General features: G+C 39.9%; 1 protein-coding gene across 1 annotated transcript in view; it reads right to left on the bottom strand.

Annotated features, from left to right (window-relative positions):
* The window catches only part of CenB1A (Centaurin beta 1A), an 806,494-nt gene that overhangs the window by 630,824 nt on the left and 153,509 nt on the right, over positions 1–22,161 (bottom strand). Inside the window, exon 7 of the mRNA XM_090384002.1 lies at positions 12,090–12,273. Coding sequence (XP_090240128.1) covers positions 12,090–12,273 — 184 coding nt within the window. The remainder of the gene's footprint in view (positions 1–12,089; positions 12,274–22,161) is intronic.

Raw genomic sequence — 22,161 nt, 5'->3', positions numbered from 1 at the left:
CAGAAGATTGGAGTCCCTCATTTCGAGGGTTAACACACTAATCCGCCCCCCCCTACAGAGTGGCTTGGTGTACCACATTTCCTGCCGTGACTGCAAAGTTGGTAAAACTGGCAGAAGACTCAAAAATTGAGTCTCTGAACACGAGAAAACAATATGTTCTGCGGATGGGGAACACTCAGTGATCACTGAGTACTTCTGGTCTACCCAGCACGACATCAACCCACACTGCATCTCGATCCACATGAGATGTGGATCGAGATGGACCGATCCATATCTTGTGTTGTAGTGATTCCTTTAAATGGAACAGAGGAGGTAGCATCCATCACATCACTGAGAGATGGATGCAACCTCCTTACTCTAATGCTCAACAAGCCCTTACATTACACCCCTTACTCAACCACCCCTTACATTCAGGGGTGGTTGAGGGGGAGAAGACAGAGAGTGGTAATCAATGGACACTGCTCATCGTGAACTAATATTTATCAGTGGAGTGCCTCAGGGTTCAGTGTTGGGTCCATTATTGTTTTCTGTATTTATAAATAATATTGATGATGGTATATCAAGCTTAATGTCCAAGTTTGCAGACGATACAAAAGTTGGCAGGGTTGTTAAGGACACTACTGACACTATGCTGCTGCAACAGGATATGGAAAGGTTGAGCAGATGGGCTAGGAGGTGGTGAATGAAGTTTAACACTGACAAATGTAAAGTACTACATATGGGAAACAGCAACCCCAGAGCAACATATCAACTCTGTGGTACTACACTAACAGTGGTAGAGAATGAAAAGGACCTGGGGGTAATTGTGCAGGCAGATATGAAGTTCTCTGAACAGTGCAGACAGGCTGCAAGAGTAGCTCATGGTGTCTTATCAATGATATACAGGAATTTTTCTAGCAGGGATAAGGAGGTGATTATTCTCTTGTATAAGGCAATGGTCAGGCCACACCTTGAGTACTGTATACAGGTCTGGAGGCCTCATTTCAAGAAGGATGTGAAGCTGCTGGAACGAGTACAGGGAAGGGCGACAAGGTTAGTGAATGGAACAAAGGGTTGCTCTTACAAAGAAAGGCTTAAGTTTTGCAATATCTGGAGACTAGGCACCGGCGAGGTGATCTGATAGAGGTGTATAAAGCCTTGAATGGTTTGAGCATGCTCAATGCTGATGGAATTCTGCCTCTTGCTCAGAATAATCACCTGAGAGGGCATAAATTCAAACTGAAGAAAGACAGATGTAGGATAGGTGTCCGGAAATTTGCCTTTAGCCAGCAGGTAGTTGGTTGGTGGAACAGACTTCCATCCCTTGTTGTGGAAGTTGATAGCCTAAATAAATTTAAGGCTCAGCTGGACAGGTATTTTGAACGAACGGAGGAGTGAGTGGAAGTTTTTTTGGTTTTTTTTGGCTGATGCTGCATAAGCTTCTTTCTTGCATCATATGCCTCTACTAATGCTAATGCTAAGCAGTTTGTGAGGCTAGTTTGTGTTAGCTCTGGGGAATATCGTGATTTACATTGTATTAGCAGGTTGTTTTACTCTGCCATCGTTTTTGCTTTGATAACTGAGATTTTGTTTATCTAACTAATACTGTTCCTTAGTTTTCTTTGTGTAGTGCACTGTGCTACAGTGTTTGCTGTGTAGCGGTCCCCATATTGGAAGATCGTCGATTGATTTCGTGCTGAAATTGTAGTGATTGTTGTTGAAATAGGGGATGAGAATTTTATAATTAATGGTTAGAAATTCTCAATGCTAAAATACATTCTTCACTGTGCGAATTGGATTACCGAATTTTTGGCCAGATTATTGATATCGAGTGAGTGATTGTTATAAGTAATTATAACAGTTGCTGCTTTACATCTGTAGTTAATGAAATATTGGTGTTACTACTTATTTAGACTATTGAATCACAGATAAGAGGAAAAATCCTAAAGGTGGGGGTGGTCAGATCCAAAATTGTCAGATCCAAAACATAACAAAGCTAAGATTACTAAGGCTGCTTCTGCTACAGTGTCAGTGAATAGTACAAGTCCTGGGGCTAATGCAAGAGGCCCAGGGGAGAATATTATTATTGTAGTACCATGACAGGAAATTGTGCAGCCAGAGGTCCTTGATCAAGGTATTCAAATTGAAGAGATAAGATTTTTTAATTTTATTTTGTTATCATTACTTTTTTTATTTATTTTATTTTGTTATCATTACTTTTTTTATTTATTTTATTTTGTTATCATTACTTTTTTTATTTATTTTTTTTTCATTACTTTTTTTATTTTTTTTTTTTATTTTATTGTTTTTATGCAATTTTTTTATTTTTATTTTTTTTATTTATTTATTATTTTTATATATATTTTTTTATTATTTTTTTTGTGGGCTTCTAACACAAGTAGCATAGGAGTGGGATTTCCACATCTACCCTTTTGGTTGCCTTTGGTGGATGTGGGAACACCCTTTTTTTTTTTTTTCTTTTTTCTTTTTTTTTTTTTTTTTTTTTTGCTGGCTCCCAGGTGTGGACAGCCTGGGAGCGGGACTGCAGGCACCACCAGTACTGCACTATCTCTGGTGGGTGTGGGAATATAGTGCAATGTGCACTAACAGATTAGCAGACAATACACTACAATAACATACATATTACACTGTAGTACTACGTGGATACAGAATTAATAGGTGGAGATAGACACGTGTCTGGGTGCCACCCTATAGAAGGATAAATATAATTATAATGAAAAATAAAAACTGCAAGCTATAACCGCAAGCCTCTAAAAACCGCTATAACCGCAAGCCTCTACTTCCAATAATTAATTGTTGCATGAAACCTGTATCATCTTGCATGACCACCATAACTGAACACGACATTCTGTACTTCTTGCAATAATGTTTACAACTGAAGAAGGGTATCCTTCATCCAAAAGCTATTGTGATTTATTACTTTTATCTTGTTTTTATTTTAACGTGTTCCCAAGTTTATTAAAGAAAATTTTTACTTAAAACCTGTTTTATTTTATCCATTTTCTCAGCGACACTATATTTTTATTTATTTAAAATTTTTGTTTAAAAACTTTTTAAACTGGACATTTTCAAGATTCAGTTTTTTTTTAATAATCTCCAAGGTTAACGTGAAACATGCTACCCAAGTAGAGCTGTTGGATGACTGATTATATTTAAATTAAAGTTAAATAATATTCAACTTAATGCTACCAAAAATACATTTGGCAGCTTGCTTCTACAGTACACATTGAACAAATGAATAAAAACATTCTAGGTTAGACAGCTACCATGCTATAATCTTATGAACTCACAATAAAAAATGCAATCTATAATCACAGGGTAAGAAAAAAATTTTTATTTCTGAATAAATCTAAAATAAATTTATTTCTAAAATAAATAAATAACATCTAACGTAAATATATATCTAAGAGATATTGTTGAAGATAAAATTAAATAAGGCACTCGTGGCAGATGGTATCTATCCAATTATATTGGGCAAGTCAGTAAACAAAGGTAAGTGAGAATATCCTAAGAACAGATCAATGGGTGAAGCAAATAATTACAGGCTTGTAAAATTGCTTTTTGTTCATGCAGTCACTACTTAAAGAATTTGCCTTTAGCCAGCGGGTGGTTGACTGCTGGATGTTGTTGTTGTTATTTGGTTTTTTGGAGCATTAGCAACTAAGGCCATATTGCTCCGGGGATATGTGGTGGTCATTCCCTGACCTTCCCGCATCCTCCGTATTTGGTGGTCACGGGCTCGAACCCCGGTCTAATCAAGAAGTGTGTGTTACGCACTGCTGCTCCTGCCCACCTGGCTACGGAGGCGCCGTTGATTGCTGGAACAAAATTCCATCTGTCGTTGTAGAAGTTGACAGCTTAAATAAATTCAAGGCTAGTATATAATCTTGCTAACTCTACTCAGCAACAGACAGAACTAGACAAACATTTGGAGCAAATGGATGGGTGAAATCGGACGTTTTTTGGGTTTTTTTTTGGCTGATGCCGTTGCTGTGTAAGCTTGCTTTCTAGCATTATATGCCTCTACCAATGCTAATACTAATAGTGTCTTGTAATCAGTTGACAGTGAGTACATATCTTTCCAAACTCAAGAATACTAATTTATTGCTGATAGGAAAAAAGGAACCGGATGCAAAAGAGTCTCTATGCCAAAACAGGACCGTGTTTTAAAGCACTTATTCCTTAAAAACCATAAAGCTTTTGTCTGAGCTGAAAAGAGAATGGGAAGAACATAAAGGTGTGGTAGCAAGTGCAGCAACAGACAGAAGACGCCTCTTTAAAAAATGGACTTGTAGCCCATCATCCTAAGAAGAAGCCCCTCCTCACACAAAAAATGAAAAAGGCCTGATTAATTTGTTGTAAGGAGCATGACCAACACCTTGCTTATTGGAGGCTTCAAATGGCAGAACCCATGTTTAGTCACCAGAGCTAAGTTCCTGTCAACCCTTCCCCATCTCTTCCATCATACAGTATGACTGATGGAAGAGATAACGATGGACATCATAGCGAGATTCAAGCTTCCTTACATTTCGAGGGTACAGCTCTAAAACGGTGTTCGCAGGGGCCACTAATCAACACAGGACTGAACCTATTGGTAACTCTCTAGGAGGTTTCCGGATCAGCTAGTGTATAATCTTGTTAACTCTACTCTGCCTGGGGTGACTGGAGGGAGCCAGAGATAGTGACTGGAGGGAGCCCGAGTATTGTGTATGCAAGGGGCATTGTCGAGGCCATGTTATGTCAAGGATCTGGGTATATTCTTATCATGTGCATGAAATATCCAAAAATTTCATTACTTCATAAAGCATGTGCCGCTCCCCCTTTTTTTACTATTGAATACACCATTAATTGTCAAACTAATAGAGTAAGCTTATCTGTGAAAAGATCTAAACCTCCCAAACACTTCTTAGTTCATTTTACAAATATACGTGGTCTCAATTCTAATCTCAATGATGTCCATTTCCACTTGCAGTCTGCCAAACCCCCATGTACTTTTTCTGACAGAATCTCAGTTATCGGTTGATTCAACTACTAATCATCTCACTTGCTCGAATTATTCACTTTACGATTCCTTTTGCCTCAAAGGTGTTACTTGTGCATATGTCCATTCCGATATTCCCTGTCAGAAACTTGGTAATTTGGAATCTCCTCTTTTCAATCTTCTCTGGCTTAATCTCTGTACCTCATTTTGTCAAATTCATCTGTTGTCTTTACCGTTCTCCCAACTCCACTAATCACTTTGAGCTCTTTCACTTCTTCTCTTTGCAAGTTGACTTTCTCCAGTCCAACTTTCCTAACAGTGAGGTAATTTTCCTGGGTGATTTTAATGTTCACAACTCCAGCTGGTTTCCGTTTTCTAGTCACACTGACCCAGCTGGTCGAGATGCTGAGGCTTTTGCAATTGCTAATGACCTTGCAGAGATTGTTTATTTACCTACAAGAATACAGGACAATCCTAACCATACAGCCAACATGCTTGATCCTTTTCTCACAAATAACCCTTCTAAGTACACGGCCGTAATTGGCTTGTAAAGCAGTTATTAATCAGTCCAAACTAGATATTGAACAGGCTAAGAGTAGAAACTTCCTTCTTTCCCTAATGGTAGTCAAGCATTCTAGTCTCTTGCTTCAATCCTCTTAATTTCAATCCTTCTAAAACTCAGTCTTGTCTTATATCTCGCAAAAAGGATTCTTCTGCTCCTATGCTTTTCTTTGGTGATACTCCAATTTCTAGACAAAATGATATATTTTTTTTGGGGATTACCCTGACTTCTAATCTCTCTCTTGGCACAAGCACATTACAAATATTGCTTCCACTGCATCTAAAAAACTTGGTTTTCTCATTCGCTCTCAGCATTACTTTTCTTTCAAACAGATGTTCACTCGGTACAAATTGCAAATCGGCCCTACCATGGAATATCTGGAGCAGTGCCCCCAAAATCTCTCTCAGGCTTCTAGATTCCATTCAGAAGAGGGCCGTTAGGTTTATTAATGACTCATCTCTAAAAGAGTCTCTCCACTCGCTGTCTCATAGACGTTCTGTTTCTGCTGCATGCCTTTTCTACACATACATCCATGGACACTGTTATTCTGAATTGGCTTCTATAATTATCACTCTCTCTTGAAAAACAGTCCGAACACATGCAACATCCATTTACTGTCCAACTTCAAACTCACAGAACCAACTTTTCACCTTCTTTGTTTATTCATTCAACTGCCGTTTTAAGGAACAACCTTCCTTCATATGTATTTCCTGAAAATTACAATCTACAGAAGTTCAAGTCTAATGTCAACAAATATTGTTCATCCTCTCAGCCTCCAATCCAAGCCGGTACTAAGTACTATAGGTTCTAATACCTCTCTTGTTAGGGGTTTTCATTAAAAAAAAAAAAAATAAAAAATCAAGTGGACCCCCGAGCAGTGGAATTCAGTTATTTTTTCGGATGAGAAGAAATTCAACCTGCATGGCTCTGATGGGAGACAAATGATTCACCATAGATGTGGTGAAGAATACCACCCAGACTGTATGGTGTTTACAGTGAAATTTCTTACAGCCAAATGATGCAGGGATTTATTTCGCATTGCACAGTAGGTCACTTCCAGTTTATAAAAGGTTCAGTAAATGCCAATGGATGCCTGGCTATATTGGAAGGCAAATTGCTGCCAATCATTTGAGACCATTTCAACCTGCCTGCCAAGTAACTGCACCTTTCAGGATGACTCTGCTCCTTGTCATCAGAGGAGCAGAGTCATCGGGCAAAAAGTGTAAGCAGGCACTTCTGTAGTTACTTTAGCTTCATTTCTGCATTAGAAGTTCAACAGTAATATGTTTACATTTGTTACAGGTGAAAAAATGGTTGGAACAACAGTCCATTACAACTCTTAGCTGGCCTGGAATCAGCCAGATCTGAATCCTATACAGAACTGTTGATATTGTGTGGAATCTGCAGTTGACAGAAAGAAACCAAAGACCTTTCGTGAATTCAGGAAACCATAATCCGTGTTTGGAACCACAAACTATCAGTTGATTATCTTCAGAAATTGATCTTGCCAATGCCTTGACGGTGTGCTTCTGTCATGAGGGCCAGAGGCGGTTCAACTAAATATTAGTTTGCACCCGGTGAACTTTTCATTTTGTTTTCCATTTAAAATGATAAACTGAAGCAAATTGAGGGCTTCTGATAACGTTCCAGCCATAACTGTCGCGATTACCAAATCTGTTGTTTAACAGTTGAAATGCTCATTTAGGAATATTTTGAGAGTACCTGTCAAATATTACTTAGATTTGCCTTAACTATAATTAAATATTTTTTGTTTATATTTCTATTTGTGATGCTAGTCATTAATGTAACATACCATCGTGAAAAAGGGTTAGAAATGTGAAATTCCTAGGTGATGCACTTTCTTTGAACACCAGTGTATATAAAATTATGCTCAATGAACATCATTCAGCTCTTGCCTCACAAGAAAAAAGAAACCATACTAACGAATATGACAAAAATATGCTCTTGCCATGGAAATATTCATAAAATTTATGATTTAATATTGTAGGAGAATAAACAAATAATATTTAAGTTTCTACACATTCAACGAATAAATGAGTATATATACTTTTGTGATATATATATTTTTGTAATATGAAAATAGTTTTAAGCAGAATTGTCACCATTATTACAGAAAAAAAAATCTTTGGAGCAGGGTGACAAGTAACAGAGTGTAGTTACTAATGGCCACTGCTCCAATAACTTAATGCATAGGATCATACGGAGTTAATATTTATTAACAATACTGATGCAGGAATTATGAGTTTGATGTTTAAGTTTGCTAATAATACAGGGTGTGCTATATCAAGAAAATCTAGATAAACAAACATGGGCTGAGAAATGGCAATGGTGGTTTAGCATTAGCATTAGTAGAGGCACATGATGCAATAAAGCAAGCTTATGCAGCATCAGCCAAAAAAAAAAACCGACTTCCACTTCACTCTTCCGTTCGTTCAAAAATACCTGTCCAGCTGAGCCTTAAATTTATTTAGGCTATCAACTTCCACAACAAGGGATGGAAGTCTGTTCCACCAACAAACCACCCGCTGGCTAAAGGCAAATTTCTGCACATCTAACCTACATCTGTCTTTCCTCAATTTGAATTTATGCCCTCTCAGGTGATTATTCTGAGCAAGGGGAAGAATCCCATCAGCATTGAGCATGCTCAAACCATTCAAGGCTTTATACACCTCTATCAGATCACCTCGCTGGTGCCTAGTCTCCAGACACTGTAATTTGCAAAACTTAAGCCTTTCTTCATAAGAGCAACCCATTGTTCCATTCACTAATCTTGTTGCCCTTCTCTGTACTCGTTCCAGCAGCTCTACATCCTTCTTGAAATGAGGCCTCCAGACCTGTATATAGTACTCAAGGTGTGGCCTGACCATTGCCTTATACAAGGGAATAATCACCTCCTTATCCCTGCTAGAAAAATTCCTATATATCATTGAGACACCATGAGCTACTCTTGCAGCCCGTCTGCACTGCTCAGAGAACTTCATATCTGCCTGCACAATTAACCCCAGGTCCTTTTCATTCTCTATCACTGTCAGTGTAGTACCACAGAGTTGATACGTTGCTCTGGGGTTGCTGTTTCCCATATGTAGTACTTTACATTCGCTAATGTTAAACTTCATTTGCCACCTCTCAGCCCATCTGCTCAACCTTTCCAGATGCTGTTGCAGCAGCATAGCGTCAGTAGTGTCTTTAACAACACTGCCAACTTTTGTATCGTCTGCAAACTTGGACATTAAGCTTGATATACCATCATCAATATTATTTATAAATACAGAAAACAATAATGGACCCAACACTGAACCCTGAGGCACTCCACTGATAAATATTAGTCCACGATGAGCAGTGTCCATTGATTACCACTCTCTGTCTTCTGCCACTCAACCATCCCTTTATCCATAGCAACGATTTTCCACCAATGCGACACTGCTCCAATTTGTGCAGCAGTCTTCCATGTGCAACAGTATCAAAAGCCTTTCTAAGATCCAAATATATAATATCAAAGTTATTCCCTGCATCCAATTCTTTTGTGACTACATCATAGTATCCAATCAAATTGGTCAGGCAAGACCTTCCCTTAACAAAACCATGCTGTGTCTGAGCTTTAACTGAATTCTTGTCAAGATGATCCTGCAGTGCTTCTTTAACCAGTGCTTCCATTAATTTTCCTGAACAGAAGTTAAACTCACAGGTCTATAATTACTTGTGTCAGCCTTTGATCCACCTTTGTGAATTGGAGTTACATTTGCACATCTCCAGTCTGTGGGTGCCTCCCTGAGTCCAAGGAAGCTCTCATAATTATGGCTAACGGATTGATTACTTCCTTTGCTGCCTCCTTTAATATAACTGGATAGATCCCATCCACCCCAGGTGCCTTTCTTGTATTTATCTTCAACAATTTCTCCTCCACTTTACTCTCAATTATTACAAGATCATCTAGCTCACTGCCAGTGTTTACTTCATCTATGGCATTCCCCTTCCTGAATAATTCCTGATGTGTGAATGTAGATGCAAAATATTGATTTAGTTTGTTAGCTACCTGAGCAGGATCATCAACAGTTGAACCATCGATATCAAGTGGACCAATCTGATTCATCCCCTTCCTTCTAGATTTTACATAAGTAAAGAACTCCTTGCTGTTTTTCTTTGCACCCTTTGCCAAAGATTTCTCATAATCTGCCTTCGCCTGCCTAACCTCATTTGTAACTTGGTTACAGATCGACTTATATCTATCATAGGCTTCTGTGTCACATGTTAATTTATATGTATCCCATGCATTTTTCTTCTCTGCCATATGTCTCATTAGTTCATCTGACATCCATTTAGGCCAGAACCTTGAACAATATTTCTTAGTTGGTATGTAAAGCCTAGTAGCTTCCAAGATAAGTTCTTTGAATGCTTTCCATTTTGAGTTTGCTGTTGGTAACATCATCAGTTGATCCCACTGGATAGAATTTAAATACTGTCTCAGACCATCGTAGTCGCCTTTACGAAAGCAATAACCCTTCACTTTACTCCTGATGGTAGTTACCTCCTTGAGTAAATCCCACTTCAGCAGACTGTGATCACTGCCACCTAGTGGTTCCTGTATCTGCAGATTCTTAATGCATGAAGAATCACTACCGATAATCAAATCAAGAGTATTGCTCAATCTAGTTGCCTCCCGAACATGCTGATTTAGAAAACAATCATCCAATAAATCCACAAAAGCCCTTGCTAGCGTGTGAGTGACCAACCCACAAATTCCAGTCAATAGCTGGAAATTGAAATCCCCCATTATAAGACTCTCTGATTTACTGGCCCACTCTATTTCCTTGTACAGTTTCTTATTATACTCATCGGAGTCATTAGGCCTATTGCACACTCCTACCCTCAATTTTGATTTTCCAATGCTTATGTCACACCAAACTGACTGAACACTGCACTGTCCAGCGATGTCGACTGGCTTCACTTCCTTGGATTTTATGTGTTTCTTAACTAATAGCATAACCCCTCCTCCCTTCCTCTCCTTTCTGGAGACGTTGTACTCCCCAAATTCCAGTTCTGCATTACTTATATCTGTATGACACCATGTCCCTAATATCCCAACAATATCTGCCTTTGATGTTTTGAGCAATACCTCAAATTCATCAAATTTATTTACCAAACTCCTAGCATTGGTGTACACGCAAGTATACATTCACCTGTTCTTTTTCTTAGCTACCCTAACACAACCCATGTGTTTACTTGTACCCCAATGACTCCCAGCAGTCTCTGAAATATCTTGCATCTTATTTTCCAAGCTGCAGCTCATTCCAATAGAAGCAGTGCAAGAATCACTTTCACCTCTGCCAGTGGCTACTGTTAATCTATTAGTCCTTGTATCCCCCCCCAGTCTAGCAGTTTTCCGACCCACCTAACACTGCCTCGATAGCATCATCAAACATTCTTGCACCCTTTCTATTTAAGTGTATCCTATCCCTGTAGAAGCAGTCTCTCCTGTTAACAAGTACAGACCAGGCTAAAAAAAAAAATTCTACCCCTTGAGCCTTGCACAATCTTTCCTGGGCTGAATTGATTGACAGGACTCTCATCATATACTTCCCCCCTATCGTGTCTAGGCAGAATTGCAGACACTTTCAAATTCAATCCTAATTCATGGCTTTTTCAACAGTGACCTGTACTTGTTAAGTAATTCCGCCGTTCTCCTACTCTTAATATCATTAGTGCCAATGTGTACAACTATATCACCTTTTGTGCCCTTAAAAGATGATATCCGCTCTACAGTGTCAGTTTAACACTGATAAATGCAAGATACTGCAACTGGGTATCAGTAGTCTAATAATAACATACCATTTTGGTAGAAGCAGATTCAAAGTAGCTGATAATGAAAAATGCCTAATGGTAACTGCACAGTGCAATATGAAGTTCTCCAAAAATTGCAGGCTGCTAAAACAGTTAGTGGTAATCTGAATGATATAATGAAAGCTTTCTTCAGGAAGGACAAAGGTGGGATTATTCTAGTGTATAAAGCAATACAGATTTGAATGCTGAATGTTGAATGCTGCATACAGATTTGAATTATACATTTTAGGAAGGGCTTAGAGCTGTTGGAGGGGAGTACAGAGGACCATCAATATCAGATGAGAGTAAAAAAAGGTAATTTACTATGAATACTATGGATTTAATATAAATAAATTTTCTAATTAAGCATGGTGACCTCACTGAGGTGTGTTTAAAAATGTTGAGTAAAATAAATGCTGATAGCATCTTTGCTCTTTTTCAGATGAGCGACACTCATGAAGGCAGAACTGACGTGCATAAATGTGACTTCAGCCATTGCATAATTCAACTGGAATAAACTTCCTTCTAGTGTTATAGAAGTAGGCAGTTTGAATAAATTTAAAAGATTGAGCAAATTATTAGAGTAGGCTTTGTGGGGCAAGGAGGGTAGGAAGTTGCATAAGCCGGCTTCTTACATTATTTTGCTGATACTAATACAAAAATACAATAATTTTATTTCTAAAATTATATATGAATATAAATCATTACCTGAAGAACATAGTCCAAAGCAGTATGCCTAAAACAAGACTTCACAGCTGTTAAAACATTATTTGCTTCTTCACATTCATGAACCTTGAATTTTGGGACCTGGGAGTTACGAAGCAAAGCGATATCCAATTCATCACTGATTTTCTCAAAGTATTTTTTGGTATTTTTTGCCTGAAGAACATCTCTAAAGGATAAATTTAAACACAAGTAATAATTTTATAAGATTTAAAAAATTCAATACGTTTGCCAGAAATTTCATTTTCAGAATTAAATCAATTAACAACCAAATTCAAAGATTTGCATGTTGAGGTCTGACTAAAATTATAAACTGGCACGGTAAATAACATTTCAAATTTAATGTACATTTTTTTGAAGTCAATAACTGCTTGAGGAATATTCAAAATTATTACATACATATTCAATTAAGTTCTGGGTCAGAGGATGGTGAATCTGGAACTCTCCTTGAAGATACTCATTCAGAGGAGAAAAATACTATGCCATACAGTGTCAAGTTCAAATAGTGAACTATCACTTTCATTGCATACACTAGTAGGAAAAAACTGCAATGTTGCTGCTAGTCACTACTAACTGAAAATTAGATGAATCAGCTCATTATAAAATATGGCTGTAGATAAAAATGACTTCTTCCTAACCATCTTGCTCTTTACATTCTGTGGAAAAAAGATAATGCAATTCCACTAATAGTTTTAAAAACTTCAAACAGATATCTGATGGTTTAGGTATTTCTATACTTAGGTATTATTTTCTATACTTTCTATATTTTCTATACTTTCTATATTTTCTATACTTAGTGTTATATTCTGAGACCTTATGTTCTATTTTGGATAGCTGTCATTTAATTACTGCCAAAACAATGATCTGAAGAAATAACATCTTCATTAATTGTGTGGGTAGTTCTGCTGACCCTTATAAATATGTCAAACCTGCTTCACTCATACTTTATAACTATTACTGACAGCCTGACAAAGTTAATTATACAAGAATATAGTTAAACATATATGTATGTGCTTGCATGTCCATCAAAAAGTACCTTTACTTCTGTTACAATGACATTATTGCCTTCTAACAGTAGAATAGCTAACAACTGCAACAGAACCATAAAACTTCTACTGTGTACCAAAGATGGAAAAAAAGAGTTTAGCAAAAAAAAAATAATGTCTTACACACAGGTTCTTATTTGTGCTTCCCTCAAAGGTGTTCTTGTTAACTATAAGCCATAAATAATAATGTAAGTAACCAAGGTCCAGATTACAATGATTTAACATATTAAGGAACAAGGGATGCATGTTATAACAAAACAAGAATTAATAAACGAAAATGAGTAAATGATATACAGGTAGCCTCAAATTTAAATTGCAGGTGTGTCTGTAAATGTGTAAAAAACATTATTTGCTTCTTCACATTCATGAACCTTGAATTTTGGGACCTGGGAAGCAATATAAATTAAACATGAATTTTATATAAGTGAATTTATTTTGCTATTAAGGGGAGATGCATATCCACAGTGTAATTTTTAGACTCACCAACTAATTTAAGCTTTACTAACTATTCATAAAAAAATAAAATTTAAACAAATCAATATTAAAAAAAAAAGAAAATAACACAAATGCATACATATGCATTTTTTTTTTTATCCTAAAGTTAGGGTGGTCCCAAGCCAGACTATAGCAAACTTGCCACATATTTATGTGCATTACTGTACTCAGCAAGGCCATTCTGTTTAAGGTTATACATCCATATTCTACTCCATAACAGTCTAGTATAATGTTCATAGAGAGTATATGTGTCACACATAAGTTGGTTCCAGTCCATACACAATATATAACTCGGTAATCCATTGCATTAGGACTAATTAAAGTTGTAGCATTTTATCCATAATGGTGCAGCACAATGAGATGCATCATAAAATAGTTACATTATAACCTCCAAATTCCAGCACTAAGAATTGCACCATAACTGATTACCATATCTTCTATATTGCAGCACGAGGAAAACGCTGCATTGTAATCAATTACCACTTGTTATCAAGCATGCACAGCACAATGACCTGCACATCCTATAATTGATGGTAATATATGGATCATGAATACAGATGGGTGCAGCTCATGGTGCTGTGTTCTGTAGGATGTACAGCACCATGAGAAGATGCATTCATCTATATTCATGATCCATACAGCAATGAGCCAACATTATGACCACCTACCTAATATGATGTTGGCCCTCCATGTGCAGCCAAAACAGCTCATACCCGGTGAGGCATGGATGCTACAAGATTTATAAATGTGTCTCGTGGTACCTGGTACCAACACGTAACCAGCAGGTCCTTTAACTCCTGTAAAGTTCATGCTTAAGACGCCGCAGATTGGAGTTGCTGTTCCAACACAAACCACAAATGCTCGACAGAATTTATGTCTGGGGAACTTGGAGGCCAGGGCAATAACTGGAAGTCTTCCTCATGTTCCGCGAATCAGTCTCAAACAATCGGGGCAGTATGGATTGATTTTGATTTCATTGGTGCAAAAACGACTACAGTTATACTGCGCCAAGAAACGATTAAAATATCAACAAAGATAAATTCTGGTAACCTTTAAAAAGGTTACCTCGTCAAATTGTTATATATATATATATATATATATATATATATAAGGCAGTACAAGTTTAAAGGTAAATTATCCAATTTATATGTGTGTATATATTAATAGCTTGTAAAAACTTAAAAACTGCTGACACGTGGTCGTTGTATGATAAAATCTGACTGAGTGTACAAGCTCAGTCAGATGAGTAAAAGCGGTAAAATATATATTGCGAACATGGGTAAAATTAACGCAATCTATTAAAATATGCTTTATTTATTGATAAAATGGTATCGCAAGACTCGGAGGGTCCTCTGCCCTCAGCACAAACAAATGTGTCAGATGACTGTGTCCTATGCAGAGCAGAGCAAGAACAACTTCCTCGCTCCGATTCCTGCACAGACTGGACTGCCATATTTCTATTAAAGGCTTTATCTGGTATAATTTATTTGTTCTCTCTCTATGCCATAGTTCTTGCCATTGGGAATATATCTTGTTATGTATTATTTGCCTGTAGTCTGTAGACAGGCAACAATTATTAGTGGGAGCTGCTGATTTGGCTGCAGTGTCGGCCAAATCATTTCCCCTTATCCCAATGTGGCTAGGAATCCAGCAGAAGCGGATATCAAACTTGTATTCGTGAAGAGAATGTATCTTCTGCTGAACCCGACAGAGAACTGGATGAGAGTTGTATCTCAAAGATAATAAAGCCTGTAATACCCTCAAAGAATCAGAATATATTATTGACCTTTGGCATTGACAAGTTCGAATGTGATCCAAGGCTAAATCTATAGCATGCAGCTCTGCAGTGAATATGCTGGATTCAGAAAAAATCTGCTGAGTTATTATAGTGTCCGGAAAGACAACAGCAGATCCTACGCACAATTCAGACTTCAAGCCATCTGTGTAAACTGGCAGGAAGTCGAAGTGCTCAGCTCGGTGTGCAGAATAGAACTGCTGGTAGATAGATGATGGAGTCTCAGACTTTACCCATTTCATAAGGGAAAAGTCGCACGATGGGGTATGAGTATGCCAGGGTGGAAGAGTTTCTTTTGGTATTTGTGCAACCTTGTCTACCATGAAGTTAAACTCTCTAAGTAGCTCCTGGACACGAATACCAAAAAGTCGGTTGGCAGTCAGATGGATATTGTACAAGTTTTCCCAAAGTGGCTCAAAAACAGATGTCCAGGTAGGATGGTCTGGCATGGATTTCAACTTTAAAGCATAGTTTAAAGACAACTGCTTACGTTGAAGGGATAATGGTGGTTCGTTTGCTTTGACGTATAAGCTCTGGACAGGAGATGTTCGAAATGCTCCAGTAGCGATATGGATAGCCTGATGGTAGACAGGGTCCAGCCGTCGAAGGACACTGTTTCTGGCTGAGGAGTATACCTGGGACCCATAGTCTAGTTTGGATCATACAAGTACATGATAAATAAGTAGTAAAGTGCACCTGTCTGCTCCCCAGTGCATAGAGGAGAGAGAGCGAAGGATATTTAGTCCTCTCATGCACTCTGTACGGAGTTGACGATTATGTTCTAGAAAGGTCAACTTTTTATCAAACATGAGTCCCAAGAATTTTGTGTCTGACACTACTGGAATAGCATTTTGTCCGAGTCTTAATTCAGGTTCAGGATGAAGATTGCGCTTACGACAAAAGTGTACGCAAACGGTCTTCTCCGGTGAGAACCTGAAGCCATTAGCAAGTTCCCAAGAATTAAGGCAATTGATGGCTTGTTGCAGTTGTCTTTCAATAACCCTTATGTTGCATGACTGAAAAAATATGCTAAAGTCATCAACATAGAAGCGCTGTTTACAGCTGGAGGAAGCTGTTCTGTGATAGAATTTACTTTAATGGCGAAAAGCGTGACACTAAATACTGACCCTTGTGGTACTCCCTACTCTTGGCAGAAGGGACGAGAGAGTGAGGATGCCACACGAACTTGGAAAGATCGACTGGCTAAAAAATTTTTAATAAAAATGGGGAGATGCCCTCTAAGACCAAGGCTATGCAAATCTTTTAAAATGCCAAATCTCCAAGTTGTGTCATATGCCTTCTCCATGTCAAAGAACAGTTACACCAAATGTTCGTGTTTTAGGAAAGCATCCCAGATGGATGTTTCCAGTCTAATTAATTGATCAAGAGTTGATCTGTTTTTTCAGAAGCCGCACTGGATGCTGTAGAGAAGATCATTCAATTCCAAATACCACATTAACCAAAAATTAACCATTCTCTCCAGGATTTTGCACAGACAGCTAGGACGGACAGAGCTATAGGATGGTAATTAGTAGGGAGTTTAGGATCCTTTCCTGGCTTCGCAAAGGCAAGCACAAATGCCATGCGCCAGGAATCTGGAAATTGCTCTTTTATATAGATTCTGTTATACAGAACAAGCAGGTGATCCATAGATGTTGGTGAGAGATGTTTAAGCATTTCATAATGGATGCCATCTGGTCTAACAGCACTTGCCTTGGAATGATAGACATCTCTTTTTAGTTCCTGCAGAGTGAAAGGCATGTTGTAGAGAAAAAGACCTTTCGGTGTGAAATTTAGTGCCTCTTTTTCTCTTTTATATTTCAGGACCAGGAACTCTGGGGAATAGGATGATATCCCAGAGATGTTTGAAAATGTTTCTCCAAGAGCATTGGCTATTGCAGTGGGCTCTGAATTGTGGATCCTTTATAGTCTACGATCGATGAGGGGTGGGATGTAAATTTTCGGATTTATCCCAGACTCCCCCCCCCCCCCCACCCCCCCCCCCCCCCCCCCCCCCCCCCCCCCCCACCCCACCCCCCCCCCCATACTAACTGAAAAAGATACTTATAGTGCCTTCACTCAATATACGCAAGACCTCTTCACAAGAAGGCGGACTTTCCCGAATCCACCACCACAACAGCAACAACCATGAAATGAATAACCTATGAGAGCAAACAGTACAAACCAACAAATAACTGCCTCAGGAAAGAAGGAGGAAGAAGGGAAAAGGAGGGAAAAACGAACCGGACATAACCCACGAAAAGTGCACACCGGATTTGTGGACCTCCTCCAGCCGGGACACAGCCTCATGAGTGACTTTCTATTCAGCTGAATTCCAACCAGCCCAATGAGACCGCAGAGCTTTCTGCATATGCCAGCCATAGTGGATTGGTGCCGGCGCTCTTGCTGGACCCATCTTTCTTTCCCCCTCCCTCGGTGGTGGGGGAAGAGATAGGAGGTTACCCCTCCTGCCTCCTCCCCTACTCACCAACCCAGATTTCCTCCTGGTGGGGCATGGGCATGCCCCACTGACTTATAATGGGGTCGCCTCCTCTATTGACCCCATTTCTGTCTTTCTCCCCCCAGTCTTCAGTCTCCTCTCCCTCTCTACCTGCTCGCAGCGTATATCCCACAGGTCAAAATTTAATAGCTCCAAATTAATTTCGCTCACATTTCGGTCTTTCAATCTAGCGATCAACCCACGCAAATGTGTTTTTTTTTTTTTTAAGGTCCTTGCCACTGAAATCTCAGGAAACTAGGTGGCAGGGCCTGCCAGAGTAAATAACTGTAATACTAGTGTACCTGGTCTGCCTCCACGGGGCGAAGTGTGGGCAACGTCGGGCCTCAGCTGGGGTCTGGCGGCTAAATGGCCAGAAGAACAACGGTACACAACATCACACACCTCAAGATCCATATACTTTTAAATCTCTGGCCTTTACAGTGAACTGTATCACACCACAATGTAAACTACGCAGAGATGGGGGAAACCCCTGGTGCCGTTTGACCCTAAACACACTTTACACTCACTTACTACCTTAGTATGGTCAAAGATATACCCTGCTAACGATCTCCAGAGCCTGCAGGACGGTGAGTACCCACACACTGCAGGTCCTTATGGGTGCCCTACCCCTGGACCTGCAGATCGTTCGTCGCGGAATCCTACACCACCTTAGCAAAGGAAAAACGTCTACCTGCCTGAACTACACAATTGACTTAGCCAATGACCCTAAAATGGAAAAGAAGCGGCTCACACTGCATCTCCAACAGACCTGGCAAACCCGCTGGGAAAATTCAATCAAAGGTGAAATCACCCGGAAATTCGTGCCGACAATTCAGACAGTATATCCAAAATATCCCCACTGGCTCTCTCCAGGACTCCTGGTCACATACCTACTCACCGGACACGGTGCATTCGGACACAAGTTATCAGGCTTCCGACTCAGTGATACTCCTCTCTGCCACTGCGGCCAAACAGAAACATGGGAACACCTCATGTATCACTGTCACCTGTATCAAGATTTACGCTGCTGGCTCATCATTGAAATTCGATTCACACTGCAAAACCAGGAACACCTCATCCTAGATGAAGACAGCTACAAAGCGCTAACAAAATTCGCTCAGGGCCTCTTCAGCAGAAGGCGGACCCTTCCCCGAGCCGCAACCACCACAATGAAGAGAATGCAAGTACCCATCAAAGCTGCCCATAATCTGAAAAACAATTTGACACCACTAAGGACCACCAGAACAAATCAAACCCGCAGCGATCCGACTTCATAACAGAAGGAACAAAATAAAATCACAAATGCACATCCAAACTGACTGGACTAAATAACCTCGGATGGGATCCTAACCAATGAATAGCTACAAAATAAACTGGACTTTTGTAAACGTCAGACGGGACAATGTCCCAGAAATGACATTCCACCGACTGAAGAAACTGCAGAGCCTCTCTGCACACTAGCCTTATTGGCAATCTGACTTGGCACCCTTGCCTGGCCCACTTTTCTTCCCTTTCCCTGGTCAGGGGGGGAGGTGACGGTCCCTCTGTCTCCTTCCCTCCTTGCCACCCACACTTTCCCTTCTGGTGGGGCATGCCCATGCCCCACCAAATCTTGGAGTCACCCTCCCTATCAACTCCATTCTTCTGTCTGTCGCCCCCCCCAGCCCTCAGTCTCCCTCCCACTCTACCTGCACGCAAGCGAAAGCCCCACACATCTAAACTTAATTACAGCCAAATTAGATTCGCCCACAATTTTCAGCCTCACAATTCTAGCACAACCACCACGCGATAACCTCTCAATTTTTTTTTTTTTTTACTTAGTTATTTTTATTTTATTTATTTATTATTATTTATTTTTTTTTATTTTTAAAAAAAATTTTTTTTTTTTTTAGGTCCTAGCCACTGAAATCTCAGGAAACTAGGTGGCAGGACCTGCCAGAGTACTTATTTAAAATATTGGTGTACGTGGTCTGCCTCCACAGGGCAAAGTGTGGGCAACGTCTGGCTTCAGCAGAGGCTTGGCGGCTAAATAGCCAGAAGAACAACGTTACACAACACTAGTCATGTACAATACCCATACACTTTTAAATCTCTGGCCTTTACAGCGTACTGTATCACACGACAATGTAAACTACGCAGAGATGGGGAAAATCCCTGGTGCCATTTGACCCCAAACACACTTTACACTACCTTAATATGGTAGACTGGTTAATAGATGATGTAAAACAGATCCATGATTCCTTTTGACTCTGACGGCAAATGTAGCGTGCTTTGGCACGCGCACGTTTGAAGGCTATTAGATTAACAGTGGTAGGATATCGGCGGAATATCCCCCAAGCTTTGTTTTGAGCCTTTTTTGCTGTTGTGCATTGTGAATTCCACCATGGCTTGGGAAAAGGTGGAAACCGGGCAGATGTTTTCAGTATGGTATTGGCAGCTGCACGGACAATATTTTCTGTGATGTACATTACTGCATCATTGATAGGCTCCTGACTGACTACATTAAGGTCAAAATTTGCCTGATGTTGGAAGGCATTCCAGTCAGCCTGACCAGTCTTCCACCGTGGTAACCTGAAGGGAAGACACTCTCCCACTGTATAAGCAGGTTATCACAGGGAAGTGATCACTTCCATATGGGTTCTCCACCACTTCCCAAGTCAGTGAAGGGAGTAGAGAGGGGGAGCAGATAGAAAGATCAATGGCAGAAAGTGTACGGGTAGGCATGTGGAAGAATGTGTTGGTTCCCACATTTAGAAGGGAGAGGTCATTGTCATTTAAATAAATAAATTTTCTGTTTATACTCCAGCACGACAACCAAGTCAGTAGAGTTTACAATAAATTGTCAATACAAATATTTATCGTATTTAGTAGTCACGGGCTTAAACTCCGGTCCACTCAAGGAACGCATGCTATGCACTCTCGCTCCTAACCACTGGGCTACGTCAGGCCTAGCATATGCTCTATGACTCGTCCCCCCTTCCATTATTGCTAGCACTACCCCACAGGGTGTTATGTCCATAAAAATCCCCTAGAAGTAAGAAATGGGGAGGCAACTGCGTTACGAGATCATCAAGGTCTACCTGGGAGATGTCAGTCCCAGGTGGCAAATAAATTGAACAGACAGTTAATAGAAATCTCACTGTAAGGCGAATTGCAACAGCCTCTATGCTGGTTGTAAGTAGAAAGGCCTGAACTGGGGTCTGGTTGCCTACAAGGATAGCCAGTCCTCCATGAGCAGGACCATCTGAAATTCTGTCTTTACGAAAAATTGTGATGTTATGCATGGTGGGGTCATCATTTGCCTTTAGATAAGTCTCCTGCAAGCAAAAGCAAACTGGCTCGTGCTTTTGCAGGAGGGCCTTGATGTCATCAGTATTTCGTCGGAATCCACAACAATTCCACTGTAGGAATTTAGCCATTATTTTGGCTTGGTGGGTCCATCAGGCGGCTTCCGAGGTACTGAGGGCTTACTTTTGTCAGTCTTGGATTTGTCTTTTTTGGGGAAGTGTGGACGCTGTCCTGTGTCCATTTCTTCCTCCGCAAAGAGTTCCAAGACTGATTCGTCCGGTGCCTCCTTATTCTCTACATCCATTGTTTCTGGTATTACGGGTGACTCTTCCGAACTTTTTAGCTTTTCTTTACCACTTGGCTTTGGTAGTGGTGGAGCACTAGGAGGTACAGATATAGGAGTGGCAGCTGATTGTGTTTTTTTTTTGGTGGGCTTTTGTGAACTCAATAAATAGCGTGCAATCGGAGTGAATGACTCTCTTGGTGGTATAGTCATCTAAGTTTGTGTACCAATAATGCATTTAGCAGAAACCTTCTGGGCATATGAAGGTGCTATTTATTGGTTGGATACGTTTTTCTGGCCTCTGGGTAGGAGATATTTGGCTCTGTTTTCAGTTTTTGGATTTCTTTTTCATCCTTCCACTGCTGGCATGCTCTAGAGTAGGCGGGGTGATCTCCTTGGCAATTGGCACAGATCAGTTTTGAAGCTGAACATTCCTTGCTCTTGTGGTCTTTAACACCACATCGAGCACAGGCAGGGTTACCACGACAAGATGTTTGTGAGTGTCCGTATTTTTGGCATCTAAAACACCTCAGTGCGTTTGGGATATAAATCCTCACTGGGCAGTTTAGATAGCCTGCCTTGATGGAACTTGGAGACCGTGGGGTGTTGAACGTGAGGATAAGAACTCGGGTAGGGACGAGATTTCCATC

The sequence above is a fragment of the Mastigoproctus giganteus genome, chromosome 10 (assembly GCF_048544385.1).
Source record: "Mastigoproctus giganteus isolate SK-2022 chromosome 10, ASM4854438v1, whole genome shotgun sequence".
In the NCBI taxonomy this organism is placed as follows: Eukaryota; Metazoa; Arthropoda; class Arachnida; order Uropygi; family Thelyphonidae; genus Mastigoproctus; species Mastigoproctus giganteus.
The sequence above is the reverse complement of the archived record's forward strand: the minus strand, read 5'-3'. Positions and strand labels throughout refer to the sequence as shown.